The following is a 15,505-nucleotide window of genomic DNA, read 5'->3' as shown; positions in this document are numbered from 1 at the left end:
TATCGGAGCCAATCATCTGACGGTGTGAGGCACTAGTCTAAGTAGAGTTAGACTGTCTCCATAGTAGATGTGTTTTAAAACTTTGAGAAGAAGCCTAAAGAAAAAATCCAAAAAGAACAATATCTGCATTATTTGCTAGTGGTGAGCTTAGGATGTTACCAACATGTAAAACTTTCTTCTAATCCTAAGAACAAAACATTTAGAATAATTACTTATATACCCTCAATATCTCGATGGTGTTTCCATCTGTCCAATGGTCAAATGTATTTTTTTTTATAATTTAGCTTTTTTCAAAAATTTTATTTAATAATGGGCTAAGCGTAAAAAGCCCATCAGACAAGATAATTTTGGAAGAAAAAAGCCCAAGAGCCCATTAGAACCAAAAATAAATTTTAATAAAAGGCCCATCAGCCCAATTTAAAACGAAAAGAAAATCCGAACCCTAAAATTTTTCCTTCAACAGCTGCCCCACCATTGTTCGATCTCCTTCTCTTCTCCGTCTCCGTTCCGATCATCGCCGTCGCCATCCGTCACTCTCCGATCGTTTCTCAATCATGCTCAATATTGCGACTACCTTTTGCAAGCGACTGAATGTCAAGGATCTGGTTACCAATGTTCCTGTATATAGCAGTTTTAGTGGTAAGGATTGTTCATCTAGATCAAGTTCTGCTTGAAATGTTACTCCGTCGGTATATATGATGATTAAAATGTTTGTGCAATTGAGATTCAGATGGATCTGCGGGTGGATTAAGCTTATTATTCAGACGTTGGGCTACAAAGAAAACCGCTGGATCGACTAAAAATGGACGAGACTCGAAACCTAAGAATCTTGGGGTGAAGAAATTTGGTGGTGAGGTGAGTGGATTGAAACTTGGTGTAAAGAAATTTGATTGAATTTGAAATTATTTGTTATGAACATTGTCATGGAGAGTTAATCCTTGTGGATTGGATACAGAGAGTTATTCCTGGTAACATTATTGTTCGTCAACGGGGCACTCGTTTTCATCCTGGAGATTATGTTGGAATAGGGAAGGATCATACTCTGTTTGCTTTGAAAGAAGGCTGTGTGAAGTTCGAAAAGCACAAGCTGAGCGGACGTAAATGGGTGCATATTATACCAAAGGAAGGACACGTTCTTCATCCTGTTTATGCCACTACTGACATTTCTCCAGAATTGAAGACAGCAGCATGATGCTTGAGTTCATTGATGAACATGAACATGATCATGAAATTGGTATAATTTTTTCTACCTTTTTTGGTGTTCCATAGCAAATTTATTCTCCAGAATTGAAGACAGCAGCATGATGCTTGAGTTTGTTGTTGACCATGATCATGAAAATGGTATAAATTTTCCCGTCTTTTTTTTGGTGTTCCATAGCAAATTCTGACTAAACGTGATCGCTTGATGAACGGATGTAGGCGGTCTGTTTGAGTGCGAGTTCTGAATGTTGATCAAGCAGGTCTGATTTCCTTTTCTTTCGAATGCCACTTTGGCTATTTTGCAGACAGTGAAGAAATCAAGAAATAATTTTCTTTGTAATTAACTTTTATGTTTGTGGATTAGAAAGGTTATGAACGTTCATCTTTGTGGTTTATTTATGGATTCGTTTTTAATCATTGATCCACTGCCTAACCATGAGCATTAGTCCTTAATTGCTTAGTCTATATATTCTTAGAGATGTCAATTCAATTGGAAGTATGGAACTTTGAGGACGGCCCCAAATAAGGTAGGAAATCTTGTTTAAACGGACCTAAACAGGTACAGGTGGATAGATTTCTTCTCATTAGTTAAATGGAGTTGGAGGCTATTATATTGTCTATTTTGGCTTGTAACGTATCAACGTAGTCTCACGGTTTTAAAACGTGTTTATTAGAGAAAGGTTTACACTCCCTTACAAGAAATGTTGTGTTTTTCTCTCCAACTAGGATGGGATCTCACAATTCACCCCCTTGGGGGTTAGCGTCCTCGCGGGCATTTGTTCCTCTCTCCAATCGATGTGGGATCTCACAATCGACCCCTTTCGAGGCCTAGCGTCTTCCCTGACGACACTCGTTCCTCGAAATTGAAGTGGGATCTTGCAGGAAACAAGACCATTATTCACAAAATCTGCAAACTAACTCGCCAATACAAGCACATTTCAACATCCCAAAGTTAGACCTTCAAATCTCAAACCATTCTTTATTTAAAATCATCGATCCTTCCACAAAGTTCATCAATACAAATACACAAACACACACACACACACACAAACCCCATTAAAACATGCATATATGGAATTGGTTGCATTGCTTACAAGTCATTCCATGAGCTGAAATCAAAGCAAGCTTCCATTTCAAATGGAAATGCTATTAGGAATCCCTCTACCAGTGAGCCCTTCGGAGCTAGTAGGAAACAGCAAAGTATAAGGCATCTCCACAGGCCCTACTCGGTTCTTCAGCTCTGGATCCTTATTTCTCCCACCAATCCTCCCTTCAATTTCCCCTAGCCTCTCCCCAAACCTCTCAAAAGCCTCCAGAGCCTCCTTGTCCAAAGTCCATTCAGGGTTACTTCTCTGTCCCAAATACACCTCATCAGAAGAATGCCTTGACAATATCTCAATAACTGACACTCCCACAAGAGCCTGCAACTGTGAAGTTATCGTTCTCAAGAACGCCTTCTCGGGGTTTGACTCGAGCTCTTTGTATTCACGCGTGCCCTCTTCCGGTAGGAGTCGACGACTCGTCGATGGTCGGTTCGGAGAGAAACCGCCGTAAGGGTATTGTCCGAAGTTAACTGCTGCATGAAGCGCTGAGGAGATCCATATGATGATTGTACAACTTTCTATTAGGTCTTGAATGGATTGCATCTTTGGCCACCATGGTTCGTCTTTCTTATCGCCGTGCCCTCTCTCTCGAAGCTCCTTCCACCATGATTGGAGCTCGGTGTCGTTACGGAGTGTTTCGTCATTCTTGTAGTAGAACGAGCAGTAATCTGTTACCCATGTTTTGATGGCTGACCAAATCTCGAGACCGTCGACGGCGTATGGATAATCCTCTATGAGTAGTCGAAGTCCATGTGGGGCGCTTGGATCCTCCATTGCAACTCCTCTTAACAAACGCAAGGTTTGAATGTTAACGAATGAACGAACGAACGAACGACAAAATTAAATGAAATGTTTTGAAATGAATACCTCTTGATTAGATCGACAGGGAGAGCTTGGTCGGGGAAGACCCAACTCTTGTAAACAAAGGAAGACATCTCCATGGAATACTTAGCGGGATAATGAGTTGTCTCGATGATACCATCAGCATTAATGAGGGATTGTCTAGCAAGAGCGTTGATGTTCATGGTGTCCCGAAAGTGAGGAACGAGCAACTTATGAATCGGATGAATAACACTTAATTGTCTGTTTGTTGAGATCACAAATGGCTCGATTGTTGCATGAGTATTCAACCTATGAGTCATGGAAGTAAGTAAATTTAAGTTTGAAATGAAATCATCGAGTTGGATAACTCGGGAACTAAAATGCTACTCAACTTGAACTTTAAGAACAAAAAGTGTGAAATTTTTTAAAATTAAGCTTATCATTGATTACTAGCCGATATTGTTCTTTTTTTACTTTCCTTTCTAGGTTCTCTTTTAAGGTTTTAAAATGCTTATGACAGGGAGAGATTCCACATCCTTATAAGAAAGGTTTCGTTTCCAAACTTTCTTTCAAGGTTTTGAAACTCATCTGCTTGGGAGAGGTTTCCACACCCTTATAAGGAATGTTCCGGGTATTCGGGTTTCCACACCTTATAAGGAATGTTTTGTTTCTCCTCTACGACCAATGTGGGACCTCATAATTCACCTCCTTGGGGACCAGCGTTTTCACATCCTTATAAGGAATGTTTCGTTCCCCCTCTTCAACCGATGTGGGATCTCACAATCTACCCCACTTGAGGGCCAACATCCTCATTCACTCTTATAAGTTATGCTTTGTTCCCTTTCTCCAACCAATGCGAGATCTCATAACTCATTTCCCTTGGGGGCCAGTGTCCCCACTCACCCTTATAAAAAAATGTTTTGTTCCTCTTCTCCAACCAACGTGGGATCTCATAATCCACCCACCTTAGGGCCAGCGTCCTCGCTGGCACATTGCCCGGTGGTTGGCTCTGATATCATTTGTAACAACTCAATCTCATCGCTAACAAATATTGTTCTCTTTGGGCTTTCTCTCCCAGGCTTCCCCTTAAAGTTTTAAAGCACGTCAACTAGGGAAAAACACTCTTATAAAGAATGTTTTGTTCCCATCTTCAACTGATGTGGGATCTCACAATCCACCCTCTTGGGGCCAACGTCCTCACTAACACACCGCCTAGTGATAGACTCTGATACCATTTGTAACAACTCAAACCCACCGCTAGCCAATATTGTTTTTTTTGGGCTTTCTCCTGCTGAGATTCCCCTCAAGGTTTTAAAACGTGTATGCTAGAAAGAGGTTTCCACACCCTTATAAGTAATATTTTGTTCCCCCTCTCCAACCGACGTGAGATCTCACATATTAACTTACAACTTCTTGGTTTTTCCCATAATCAAGCGGAAAAACTTAACCCCCAAACCGATCTTCTTCATTAAAAACCCTACTTTTTTTCAACCTAAATGCATAACATTGAGTTAGATCATGATAATAGAAAGCTTTACCAATGACTAATGAGTTGATGGAAGCCAGTATCATTAACAGCAACATAAGCCTTAGCCAGCAGCCAAATGGAGCCCTCAACTCCCTCCACAGCAGGTACCACAACCCTACTAATGGCACCAAATTGGTCTCCTTGTGGGTGCGGCAAGCTCAATTCAATAGCCAATGGCTTCAAAGTCCCATCATTTTTCAAGAACAGAAGAGTTCTTGTAGCGTAAGTCTTGGTGGAAGTTCCATTGATTCTTCTAAGATATGGAATCAGTGGGTCATGGTGGTTCAAAATGTATAGCTTGTTCTTCTCGAGTGCCTAATTGAACCAAATTATTAAACAAAAAGTGTTGAGAAAAGCTTAATCCAATACTAAAATAAGCTCTAAATTCTTGGATTACCTCATCCACTGTTAGTCCATCTAAGCCACCTTTGATGTGTTCTTCGGTTATTTTGCTTGTTTGATCGCCATAAATTGTAGGGTCCAGATTGCTTGGAGGTGGAAATTCCTGTAATTAAAACATGTTACAAGTTTAATTATTGAAAATAAGTTACAAGAAAAAAAATTATTATTATTATAAAAAAATATTACTTGAAGACGGCTAATGACTACAGGGTTGACTCCGGCCAACATTTCTCTGGCAAATTCTTCGTCGGTTCTCCATGCAGACTTATCCTCTATTTCACGTCATCAAAAAGAAAAAAAAATTATTATTACGGTAGCGAAATTTTTTGTCAGGTAAATGGCAGTTGTAACTATAATGGTCTTAAGGTAGCGAAATTCTTTGTCAGGTAAGTTTCGACCCACACGAAAGGCGTAACGATCTGGTCACTATCTAGAAGAGAGGCTCGGTGAAATAGACATGTCTGTGAAGATGCGAACTACCTGCCCTAGACAGAAAGATCCTATGAAGCTTCACTGTTCCCTAGGATTGGCTTTGGGCCTTTCTGCGCAGTTTAGGTGGAGGGCAAAGGAGACCCCCTTCCAGGGAGGCCTGAGCCATCAGTGAGACCACTCTGGAAGAGCTAGAATTCTAACATTGTGTTAGGACTTACGGACCAAGGGACAGTCTCAAGTAGACAGTTTCTATGGGGTGTAGGCCTCCCAAAAGGTAACAAATGCGTGCAAAGGTTTCTTCGGGCCAAGCGAAAATTGACCCTTAAGTGTAAAGGCAGAAGGGAGTTTGACTACCAGACCTACCCGTCAAATTTTCACAAAAACAATTGAAAATTTTTTTTTAATAAAGAAGGGGGAAAACTCCTCTCGAGGAATCCTTGTCGGGATCCCTACGAAAATCAATATAGAATTTTGCAATGATGGAGATTGAAGTATGAGGATGAGCGTCTTCTCTGTCCTCATCCCAAACATTTCTAAACTCGTGATCATAGATATTCTTATTTTATTTTTATTTTAAAAAAAAAAAAAAAAAAACATTGAAGTGGAGAACAAGAAACAAATCTAGTTTCTACCTTAAAAAGACAGCAAACAACCACGAAAAAAACACAGTACAAGAAGAACATACCATGAATTAGCTGAGGAGTTGGGAACCTAAGAAATCGTTCACCATCAGTTCTAAAGATTTCTTTTAGCAATGGAGCTGGAATGTTCTCAGTGATGCCCTCAAGCAAAGATCTTGGGACTGGCAACCCCTTTTCAAACAGGTCAAACACATCATTAAAGTCGTCAAATTCTCCGGGCGTCGTGTCAAATAGATCCTCCAGTTTAGGTTTTATTGATCGAGAAACAGATTTTAAGCCATAAGCAAGAAAATCCGACATCTTCAAATGACCAAATCTTTCATCTCTCGGAACATATACATCCGTAGGTTTACTCGAGTCCGGTAATCTACTTTCACTTTTGGGATCTGTAAGAATCTCAACACAAATGTTAAAACTTATATGAACCATGTCAACTCGAATCTAACTCAACTGGTTAAGTATCGAATTTACCTTTCTTCGAAGGTGGTCTACCCGTTCTTCCTCTACGAGGATAAGGATATTTAGTTGACCCTCCGAGAACCGGACGACCCAGGTCCAAATTGCTATCTGGGTCACCAATATCATTGTAGACATCATAGTCGTAGATTCTATCCCATTCCTTCCGCTCTCCTTTTCCATTTCCTCTAAGGTTCGATAATTCATCTATCCTATATTTACGTAGTGGCTCTGGTGTTTCATTAGGAAGGTACGCCTGTATTGAAAAAATATTAGTTTTACCGATCATAGTTATTGTCAATCTAAACATAACTCAGCTGATTAAAATATTATAAATTATTTTAAAAAATTTTAAGTGTCATTATCATCCAAACTCGTTGCTTAAACCATTTTATATTATTTAATCATCAATAGTTGACTCTACAAATTGATGTACAAAATCAACCATTTTTTTCTTCTTTTTTTATTCATAAATTAGAATTAAAATCTTTAAATATATAATTTTAAATTACATAACGTGTCAACTTTATAAAGCTTTAACGTTTAACATCTTACTCTACCTGAAATAATGAATTGTAGCACTATAAGAAATCGACCCGTTACAAATATCGTTACCATTAAAGATTTGATTGTGAGTTTTTACCTGATTGGTGAAAAAAATACGATCGGTTTTATAATTTTTAGCGGGATAAACCCAAGAATTGCAGTCGAAATGGAGTCGTCCATGGCCGGGAACGTCCTCGAGCGTGACGGATTTGAGAAAGAATTCACTAAAATGTTCATTTCTGATAAAGAAAGCTCCTGGAACTCCAAGTTCTTCATCCCAATCAAATGTAACACTAAAGGCTGTCTCTCCTGCAAATATTGGGATTATTGTATTGGCAATCCAATTCTCCAAGTAAGCTTTCTCTCCAACTTTCCCTTGAAAATTTTTAGCTGTTTTGTTCGAGAAACAAGAAAACCCGAGTCAATAACCTAATAATAGTACTCGGTATCGGTAGCGATTGAACTTTTGACTTAAAAATTAAAGTATATGTTACGTATTGCTGAGCTATGCTCATATTGGTCATGTTTGCCGAATCTTAAACGTTAAAAACAACATTAAAATATCTTTTAGTTTTTTTTTTGTCTCAAAATGAATTTTTGTTTGTTCTTTAAGGATATTTTGTCTCTCAAAAGTGTGTAATTTTAATTTTGACTTTTAGTAAATGTTTCAAAACTACCCTTGAATTAGAAACTAAACGTCAAACGACAATTTAGACCTGAAATAATGTCACACTATACTGTTTTAGGTCACTACCACACCGTTTCAAGTCCTGATTTTCGTCCATTATTTACATATTTTAGCTCAAGAAATAGGTCTAGTTTAAAATATTTGCAAAAGGCCAAGGGTAATATTGTAATTTATCCAATTTCGAACTCGAGTAGAATAAAACTCGAAAACAAAAAGAAGAAAAACGTAAAAAACACAGAACTAAAGAGGCCCAGAAAAAATAAAATAATTTTTCGAGAGTTTAAAAGTTCAAATAGTTTCAACAAGATGAACATAACTCAACGGATACTAAAAACATCAAATCATCGATCATAACGTCTAAAAAAACTTGAAGAACTCAAAAGTTCAAATAGTTTCGACAAGCTGAACATAACTCAACGGATACTAAAAACATCAAATCATCGATCATAACGTCTAAAAAACTTGAAGAACTCAAAAGTTCAAATAGTTTCAACAAGCCGAACATAATTCAACAGGTACATAAAAACATCACATCATCGATCAAAACGTTCAAAAAAAACTTGAAGAACTCAGAAGTTCAAATAGTTTCAACAAGCTCAACCAAACTCAACAGATACGTAAAAACATCATATCATCGATCAAAAAGTTCAAAAAAAGCTCGAAGAACTCACAAGGATCGCCATGATCAGCACTAACAAGGCGAAGAGAAACACCGCCCCCTAAAATCTCGTGAAGATTATCGAGAAGAGAAGAACCAAAATCATTGAAATCCAAAACATTGCTTCGCATCAAAACCACAGTTCCATGGATCTTCTTCCCTCCATGCCTCAGCCCAGAGATAGCTCCCACAATGCTTCCAATCAACATATCTCTTCTTATGTATATCTATGAGAGTCTCAAGTGCATGCTCTACAACGCCACAAGGCTCTAGCTTTTTATAGCCCAACATATGCCTCCCATTATGTTCTTCCTTTTTCCACCATTATCATAAAAGCTTTCCCAATCAAAGTCAAAGTTTTGACTCTAATTTCACCTTTTTTTCGTCGGGTTTTTAAGGGTTTCGTGCCCATTTCTCTTGACAAAAAGCTCGTAAATTTGGAAGACCGAACTCAAAAACTTAGGAATCGACACTTTAATCTTAATCAACTGATCTGATCTACTATAATTTTGAAAAAAAAAAAAAAGATTTATTAGACATAAGATTTGTTACATCGATAAAAGAATTAAATTTGTAAAATTTATTATAAAATTTTAAATTTTATCAAATTATTTTTAAAATTGAACCAAAAAAATGCCATGATCACGTGGGAAATTTAATTATTTAGACAAAAATTTGTTCATAACTTTTGCCACCTAACGTTGAAATTAGAAGAGAGAGACAAAGGTGGTAACTTGCACGTTTTCATTAAAGAAACAATATCGTTTATATAAAAAATTAAAATTAAAATAATAAATAAAACTACGTTTGATAATTACATCTTTTATCTCTTTTTTTAATTTTAATTAATTAGATTAAATTATAATAAAAAATAATATTAGGGGTTCAAAAAATCTGATCACTCAAAACTCGATCAATATAACTTAATTTGTATAATGTGAGTTGAATTATGAATTTATTGGATCGGATTTAGATTTAAGTTTGTGATCCAATTATATACAATACATATATTTATTTCATTTTTTATTTTTTATTATTTATTTTTCAACCACTCTTAAAAATATTTCTTAATTATTGGAAATATAATTTTTTAAAATATATATTAAATTAAGTTAATCATTTGACAATAAATAATAGTTATAAAGTTCGAATAAATAGTCTGACCAATCTGAACAGCTCATTCGATTGGATTGGGTTGAGTTCATTATTTAATAAGGATGGTTCGATTCAAATAATTGAGTTGAGTCTAAAAAATGTTTCAATTTGACCCAATTCAACCCCGAATAATCCCGGCTTAACTTTTTTCATTTCTTTCAAAAATACGCTTATTATTTCAAAAATTGTCTTATTATCTTCTTGACCTTTTAAATGTTTAAAATTAAAAATAAAAGAATAATAAAAATTTCATATGAGACATGAAATGATATAAAAACAATAAAAATGGTGTTTTTCTCATTGGTCTTTATTTATTTTTTAAAAATAAATATTTATGTTGTACTAAAATATTAATATAATAAAATTGCATAAAAAGAAATTTTATTTAATGTCGGTCGACACATATTTTAAACCCCAATAAAATAGATAAAGAAAAAAAAAACATGTTTTTTTAGTTATTTCATGCCACAAATAAATTCAAACACATAAAACGTTAATTATTTAGGTTAATTGTTGTGTGAATAAAATATAAACTGATATTAAAAAAAAAAATTCTTTTTTGTATTTTGTTATTATTATATAAAGTTAATATTTCAAATAAATATTGAATTCAATTTTGTGAGGATGATAATAAATGTCAAAGTCACGAGTATTTTTTAAAAATAATAATTTAAAATTTTAAAATTAATTATAGAAATATTAAATTCAATAGATGTGGAAGTCACGAGTATTTCTAAAAAAATATTTAAAAAAATTAAATTAATTAATAATCATTTCACTAATTTTTAAATTAATTAAATTTTTTATATTTATTTTTTTTTTTAGTTCGCAACCATTCAATTCTACGTCGTCAGCCTCACAGTTCTATAATGCATCTATTAGAGAGAAATTTTCACACTTTATAAGGAATGTTAATCTCACAATCCACCCAATTGAGACCCAACGTCCTCGTTGGCACACCATCNAGTGTCTTGACTCTGATACCATCTGTAATAGCTCAAGTCCATTGCTAACAAATATTATCCGCTTTGACCCGTTACGTAACGAGTCAAAGCAGACAATATTTGTTAGCAGTGGACTTGAGCTATTACAGATGGTATCAATGTCAATCATCGGATGATGTAATGCACTCGTTAGAATAGGACTAGACTTACTCCACAGTTGACGCGTTTTAAAACTATGAGGCTGACGACGATACGTAGTGAGCTAAAACGGACAATATCTACTAACGGTAAATTTTAGCTATTATACAATGTAATATAAACATCGATTGAGTTAATCATATGAATATCAAACTTATAAATATATTAAAATATTTATGAACGAGATTGAGATGTTAATTTAAATTTAAAATTATGAAGATAAGATCAAGATAGTATATTTTTATCAAAAAGAAGTTTTTATATCCATATTGTCGTTGTTACATTCCCCTTGGGTATCATAATTTAATATTTTAATCACATCCGAATCTTATTTAATCGAGTTGAAGAGTATAATATAAACTATATATTAAATATATCATAAGATAATTACAAAGAACAACCGTATATTTTGCCAATATTTTAGTGTCATTTGCCATTATAATATTGTCATGAACAAGGTGATATTTGAATAATTATTACTTTATTTAATACATTTTTTATTCAACAAACTTTATAATATAAAATTGCGTGGAAATTCAAAATGATGATCGTTTCCTTAAAAATCTGATAACCCTAATGACTCGATCAATTCAATCTATTTTGAATGGTTTAAGTTGGGTAATCAACTTATTTTGATTTCATCTTCAAAATTTCGAAAGATTTTATTATTTTTAATAATTGTCAATTTAGAAGACAAAGAACAACTTTGTCTTCTCCTTGATAGCTCGAGTCAATCAGATTAATATTAGAATTCTAGAATTAAATGAAACACTTCGAAAACGACGTTGATTGAAAGTAACAACTGCGTACCTAATTTTAATCAAGACATCAACAACTGTAACATATTTTCCATAATTTCACTGTAGTTGCTAAAGGCAACCTTCCCGAACTTGACAAAAATGTTTACGGTCTTAAAACTAGAACTAAATACAGAAGCTCGGTCGTAAACGAAACTTAGGGTAAAAAAACAAAATCCATAATAAATTCAAATTTGATAGAGTTTATCCAACTTGTACCATTCAATTTATAATATAAAATAATATGATTAAATCAAAAAATAAAAATAAAATTTAAAATAGAAAAAAATGATAAATAATATTTTTATAATTAAGTTAATTACTTTCAACAATTTTATAACTGAATTTTAAGTAATAAATTGATAGTTAGTTTATTTTTATTAAATATAATTACTATTTTTTTTTTAGTTTTTGAAATTTATTTAATTTCAAAAATCAAATCTAATTAATTTATTCCACTCCTTTCCCTTCCAATATAAAATACATTTATTTCAATTTATTATTATTTTTCTTCTCTCGCCTCCTTTATAAATTATATTTTGAAAATGATTAATAGATATATATATATATATATATGTATATATATATATATATATATATATATATATTTTTTTTTTTTTTAAATTAACGAAGGCATTAATATGATGTCCATGTCAATTCTCTCGTAAACGAGACGTTTCTTTACAAAGAAAAACCTTTAAAATAACAATACGCAAATTAATAATTTAAAAAATTAATTGCCGAACTTTTTTATTTTTTAAATCACTTTTATTCATTAAAAAAAATAAAAGAAATAGAAAATCCACTCTGACTGAAATTCCGCCACGTCATGCCCTGTGGATTCATTAATTCAATTTTAATCTTTTAAGAATTTCAATTTTATTTTGAAATTCGAAAAATTGTTAATATTATTCACTTTCATCTGTTACGTATTACCGTTAGCTTCATGGTTTTAAAATACGTCACTCGGGAGAATTTTTTCACATCCTTATAAAAATTGTTTCGTTTCTTTCTTCAACCAATGTGAGATCTCACAATCTATCACCATTAGGGCACACTACTCGATGTCTAGCTTTGATACTATTTGTAACTGTTCAAGCCTATCTCTAGTAGATATTGTTCGCTTTGATTCGTTATGCATCGCCGTTAGCCTCATAGTTTTAAAACGCGTCTACTAGAGAGAAGTTTCCACACTCTTTTAATGAATGTTTCGTTTTCCTCTCCAATGTGGAATCTCACAATAAAAGACACCGATCTAGTACAACCTTTATAGTCTCCTCCATCTAAAAAAGGGTAAAGTAGCATGAATGAGTATAAAGATACTTAGTACGTAGTTTTTTTGTAGCTCTTAATTCATTCTGAAATCTCATGTAATTAATTTGTTCGTTTAACGTAACAAGTTACAAATTCTTCCTACGCTACACCCTAGATTTACCCGATCCACCTAACCTCAACTTAGAGTCCTAGTGGGAAAGTGACAAGTTCTCTTTTCTTAGCCTTGTTTACACGGCCACTTCTCGTCCGCTCGTTATCAAAGTTTTAAAGTTTCTTGTTTCAATTTTTTAGTCGTCGTAATCATCATCTAGACAATTAGGCTTTGAAGACGCAAACAAAAAACGTCAATAAGTGGAGGTAATGATCATGAATTTAATTTTTTAATAAATATAAAATTAAATAATTATCCAACTAACACTAAAAATTAAGATTTTCTTATAAGAGGGATTTGGTTAGAAAAAAAAAAGTGTTTAAAATAATAATTAAAAGTGTATGCTTCCAAGTCTTGCCAATCATTTTTATATATATATATATATATATATATATATATATATATATATATATAGTCAACTGTTTGTATGGTTATGTTTTGATTCGAAAATCTATGGATAAAGACTTAATTTAAAAAGTAAGAATTATAAAATTAAATTCAGATCTCAGATTTTATTTATTTATTTATTTATTTTGATTAGAAAAACAATTTATTTATGTGTTTTTTTTCGAGAATATGGAGTAAAAAAATTTAAGTTTATGATATATATAAAGATGTTCATTTAACTAAATGAGAGAGCGGGAGATAAAATTACCTTTTCGCCCTTGACTTTGCTAAAAAATTTAAGTTACTTTGATCTTGAAGGCTTTGGAGTCTTCTCGGAGCTTTCTCGATCCTCTTCTCCTTCTCCTTCTCCTTCTCTATTTAGATTTTCCAAGGATTTTGTGGGCATGAGTCTAATTGTTTTGGGCTTGATGTGGGCTTGTTTGGGCCTAAAATTTGGGCTTTTGGATCAATTAAAAAAAAACATGGTATACATATACATATACATATGAAGTATGTACGTATATATGTATGTATGAATGTATTATTTCAAAAAAAAAAAAAAAATGAACAAGTTTAATCGAAGAGAATCTGTATGATCCAAAAGAGAGAATTATGTTCTAGCACCATGCCAAATGTGTTCGAAGAAGAAGAGCAAAGTAAACGTAGCGTCTGGTACTCGAATATTGGCTCAAGGTATTTTCTCTACCCCTTCTTACCCTAAAAAAATAGAGGCACCTTTCTAATGTGAAATGGTGCTAAAGCAGGACCCGTGATAGCAAGTTGGTGTTATGAAATGATACCTAAATCAGACTTTAGTTTGTATTAGGTTAACAGGTAGGTAGGTAGGTTGTGAAAATGAAAGAACATAAATGCATATAATGGGGAACTTCCCAATGTCAAAATATATACAACCGCTCAAATCCACTGCTAGTAGATATTGTCTTATTTAGGTTTTTCCTTTTCGGCTTTCCCTTAAGATTTTTAAAATGCGTCTGCTATGGAGAGATTTTCATACCTTTATTTATAAAGAGTGTTTTGTTCTCCTCTCCAACCGATCTGGGATCTCACAATTCACCCCCTTTGAGGCTCAGCGTACTCGCTAACACTCGTTCCCTTCTCCAATCCATGTGGATGATGGTGTTAATATAACACATGCGGAAGCAATTTAGATCTTAGGCACTTTTAGAACATCAATTATAGTAAATAACTACTATGTTCATAAGTATTAAAACTTAATTAATTTGAATACTAACCTTTTGTAGTTCAAATTCCTTTTTCCTCACGAACCGATTTCGAACCACCACTAGTATCTTCTCCACTATCCTCCGGTCTTAGAACGGGATTGTGGAATTCGGTGAGTGACTAAACTTGGGAGAGATTTTGTATATATGAAAGAGTGTTTGTGAGAAGTTTTTCTCAAGGTTTTTCACAAAAAAGAAGACCTTTCATGTTTCATGATCACTCTATTTATAGAATCATGTTTGCATGTTTATGCAAATTTGAGATCACCAAATTTTGGCATTCAAATGTTTGGGATTACATGGCAAGCATGCGTACTTGAGTTAACCTTATTAACCAACATTCGTTAACTACTAGGACATTCCACTATAGCCTAGTAGTTGCACTCCCCTTACTATAGATATATTTATGTCCATTTGATATAACCATGATTAGTAAGTCGATCTTTCACAGGTTGTTCGTAACTAAAGCTGGGTCAATTTACCATTTTACCCTTGAAGTTACTTCTTGTTTCTTATGTCTCACTGATCCTCTAATGAACAATTGGTTTGTAATCCAACCAGTAAACCGAATCCCTCTCAGACCAATGAGAGGATGGGGCCCTTTGTTCAAGACCTAGAGTCAGTACTTAAGGGAATTACCTCTCTTCTATCCTAAAAGTGGGTAGGAGTGAATTCCATCTTGCACCCCACGTCCCCACTCTTACCCCTGAAATGGGAGGCCTATTGAGTCGGCGAACTTGAGCCACTCTCACCCATGCAAATCTAAGGATAATTCCGAATAAACAGGAGTTCATGGTTAGCTCAGGATTAAGATCGAATTACCTAGGTCATCAAATGAAAAGAAAATCAGTCTCAATAGTAAACGACATTATAAAGTGAGA

At 34.0% G+C, this 15,505-nt stretch overlaps 2 protein-coding genes across 4 annotated transcripts; one reads left to right on the top strand and one right to left on the bottom strand.

Moving 5' to 3' along the window:
* The first annotated feature begins 436 nt into the window (after window positions 1-436).
* On the top strand, window positions 437-1,621 carry LOC111469515 (50S ribosomal protein L27-like). Of its 3 annotated transcripts, none has more exons than XR_002714879.1 (4): window positions 437-639; window positions 731-855; window positions 956-1,341; window positions 1,379-1,621. XR_002714879.1 is itself a non-coding variant. In XM_023114813.1 (4 exons), exons 1-3 carry the CDS (start codon window positions 555-557, stop codon window positions 1,190-1,192), a joined length of 447 nt encoding a protein of 148 aa, XP_022970581.1. In that variant the 5' UTR covers window positions 438-554; the 3' UTR covers window positions 1,193-1,234; window positions 1,379-1,621. The 3 variants fall into 3 exon arrangements, 2 of the variants coding, with proteins under 2 accessions (XP_022970580.1, XP_022970581.1); XM_023114813.1 differs by having other exon boundaries at window positions 438-639; window positions 956-1,234; XM_023114812.1 differs by having other exon boundaries at window positions 956-1,621.
* Window positions 1,622-2,152: 531 nt separating this feature from the next.
* On the bottom strand, window positions 2,153-8,745 carry LOC111469465 (probable linoleate 9S-lipoxygenase 5). The gene is made up of 9 exons (XM_023114740.1): window positions 8,490-8,745; window positions 7,228-7,520; window positions 6,600-6,840; window positions 6,173-6,514; window positions 5,242-5,327; window positions 5,051-5,158; window positions 4,664-4,968; window positions 3,171-3,434; window positions 2,153-3,087 (listed from the first exon to the last, which is right to left on the bottom strand). The coding sequence occupies exons 1-9, from the start codon at window positions 8,683-8,685 to the stop codon at window positions 2,334-2,336; spliced, it is 2,589 nt and encodes an 862-aa protein (XP_022970508.1). The 5' UTR covers window positions 8,686-8,745; the 3' UTR covers window positions 2,153-2,333.
* Between the last annotated feature and the right edge of the window lie 6,760 nt (window positions 8,746-15,505).

Source organism: Cucurbita maxima, unplaced genomic scaffold, assembly GCF_002738345.1.
Source record: "Cucurbita maxima cultivar Rimu unplaced genomic scaffold, Cmax_1.0 Cma_Scf00040, whole genome shotgun sequence".
In the NCBI taxonomy this organism is placed as follows: domain Eukaryota; kingdom Viridiplantae; phylum Streptophyta; class Magnoliopsida; order Cucurbitales; family Cucurbitaceae; genus Cucurbita; species Cucurbita maxima.
This window is presented reverse-complemented; position numbering and strand designations above follow the sequence as displayed.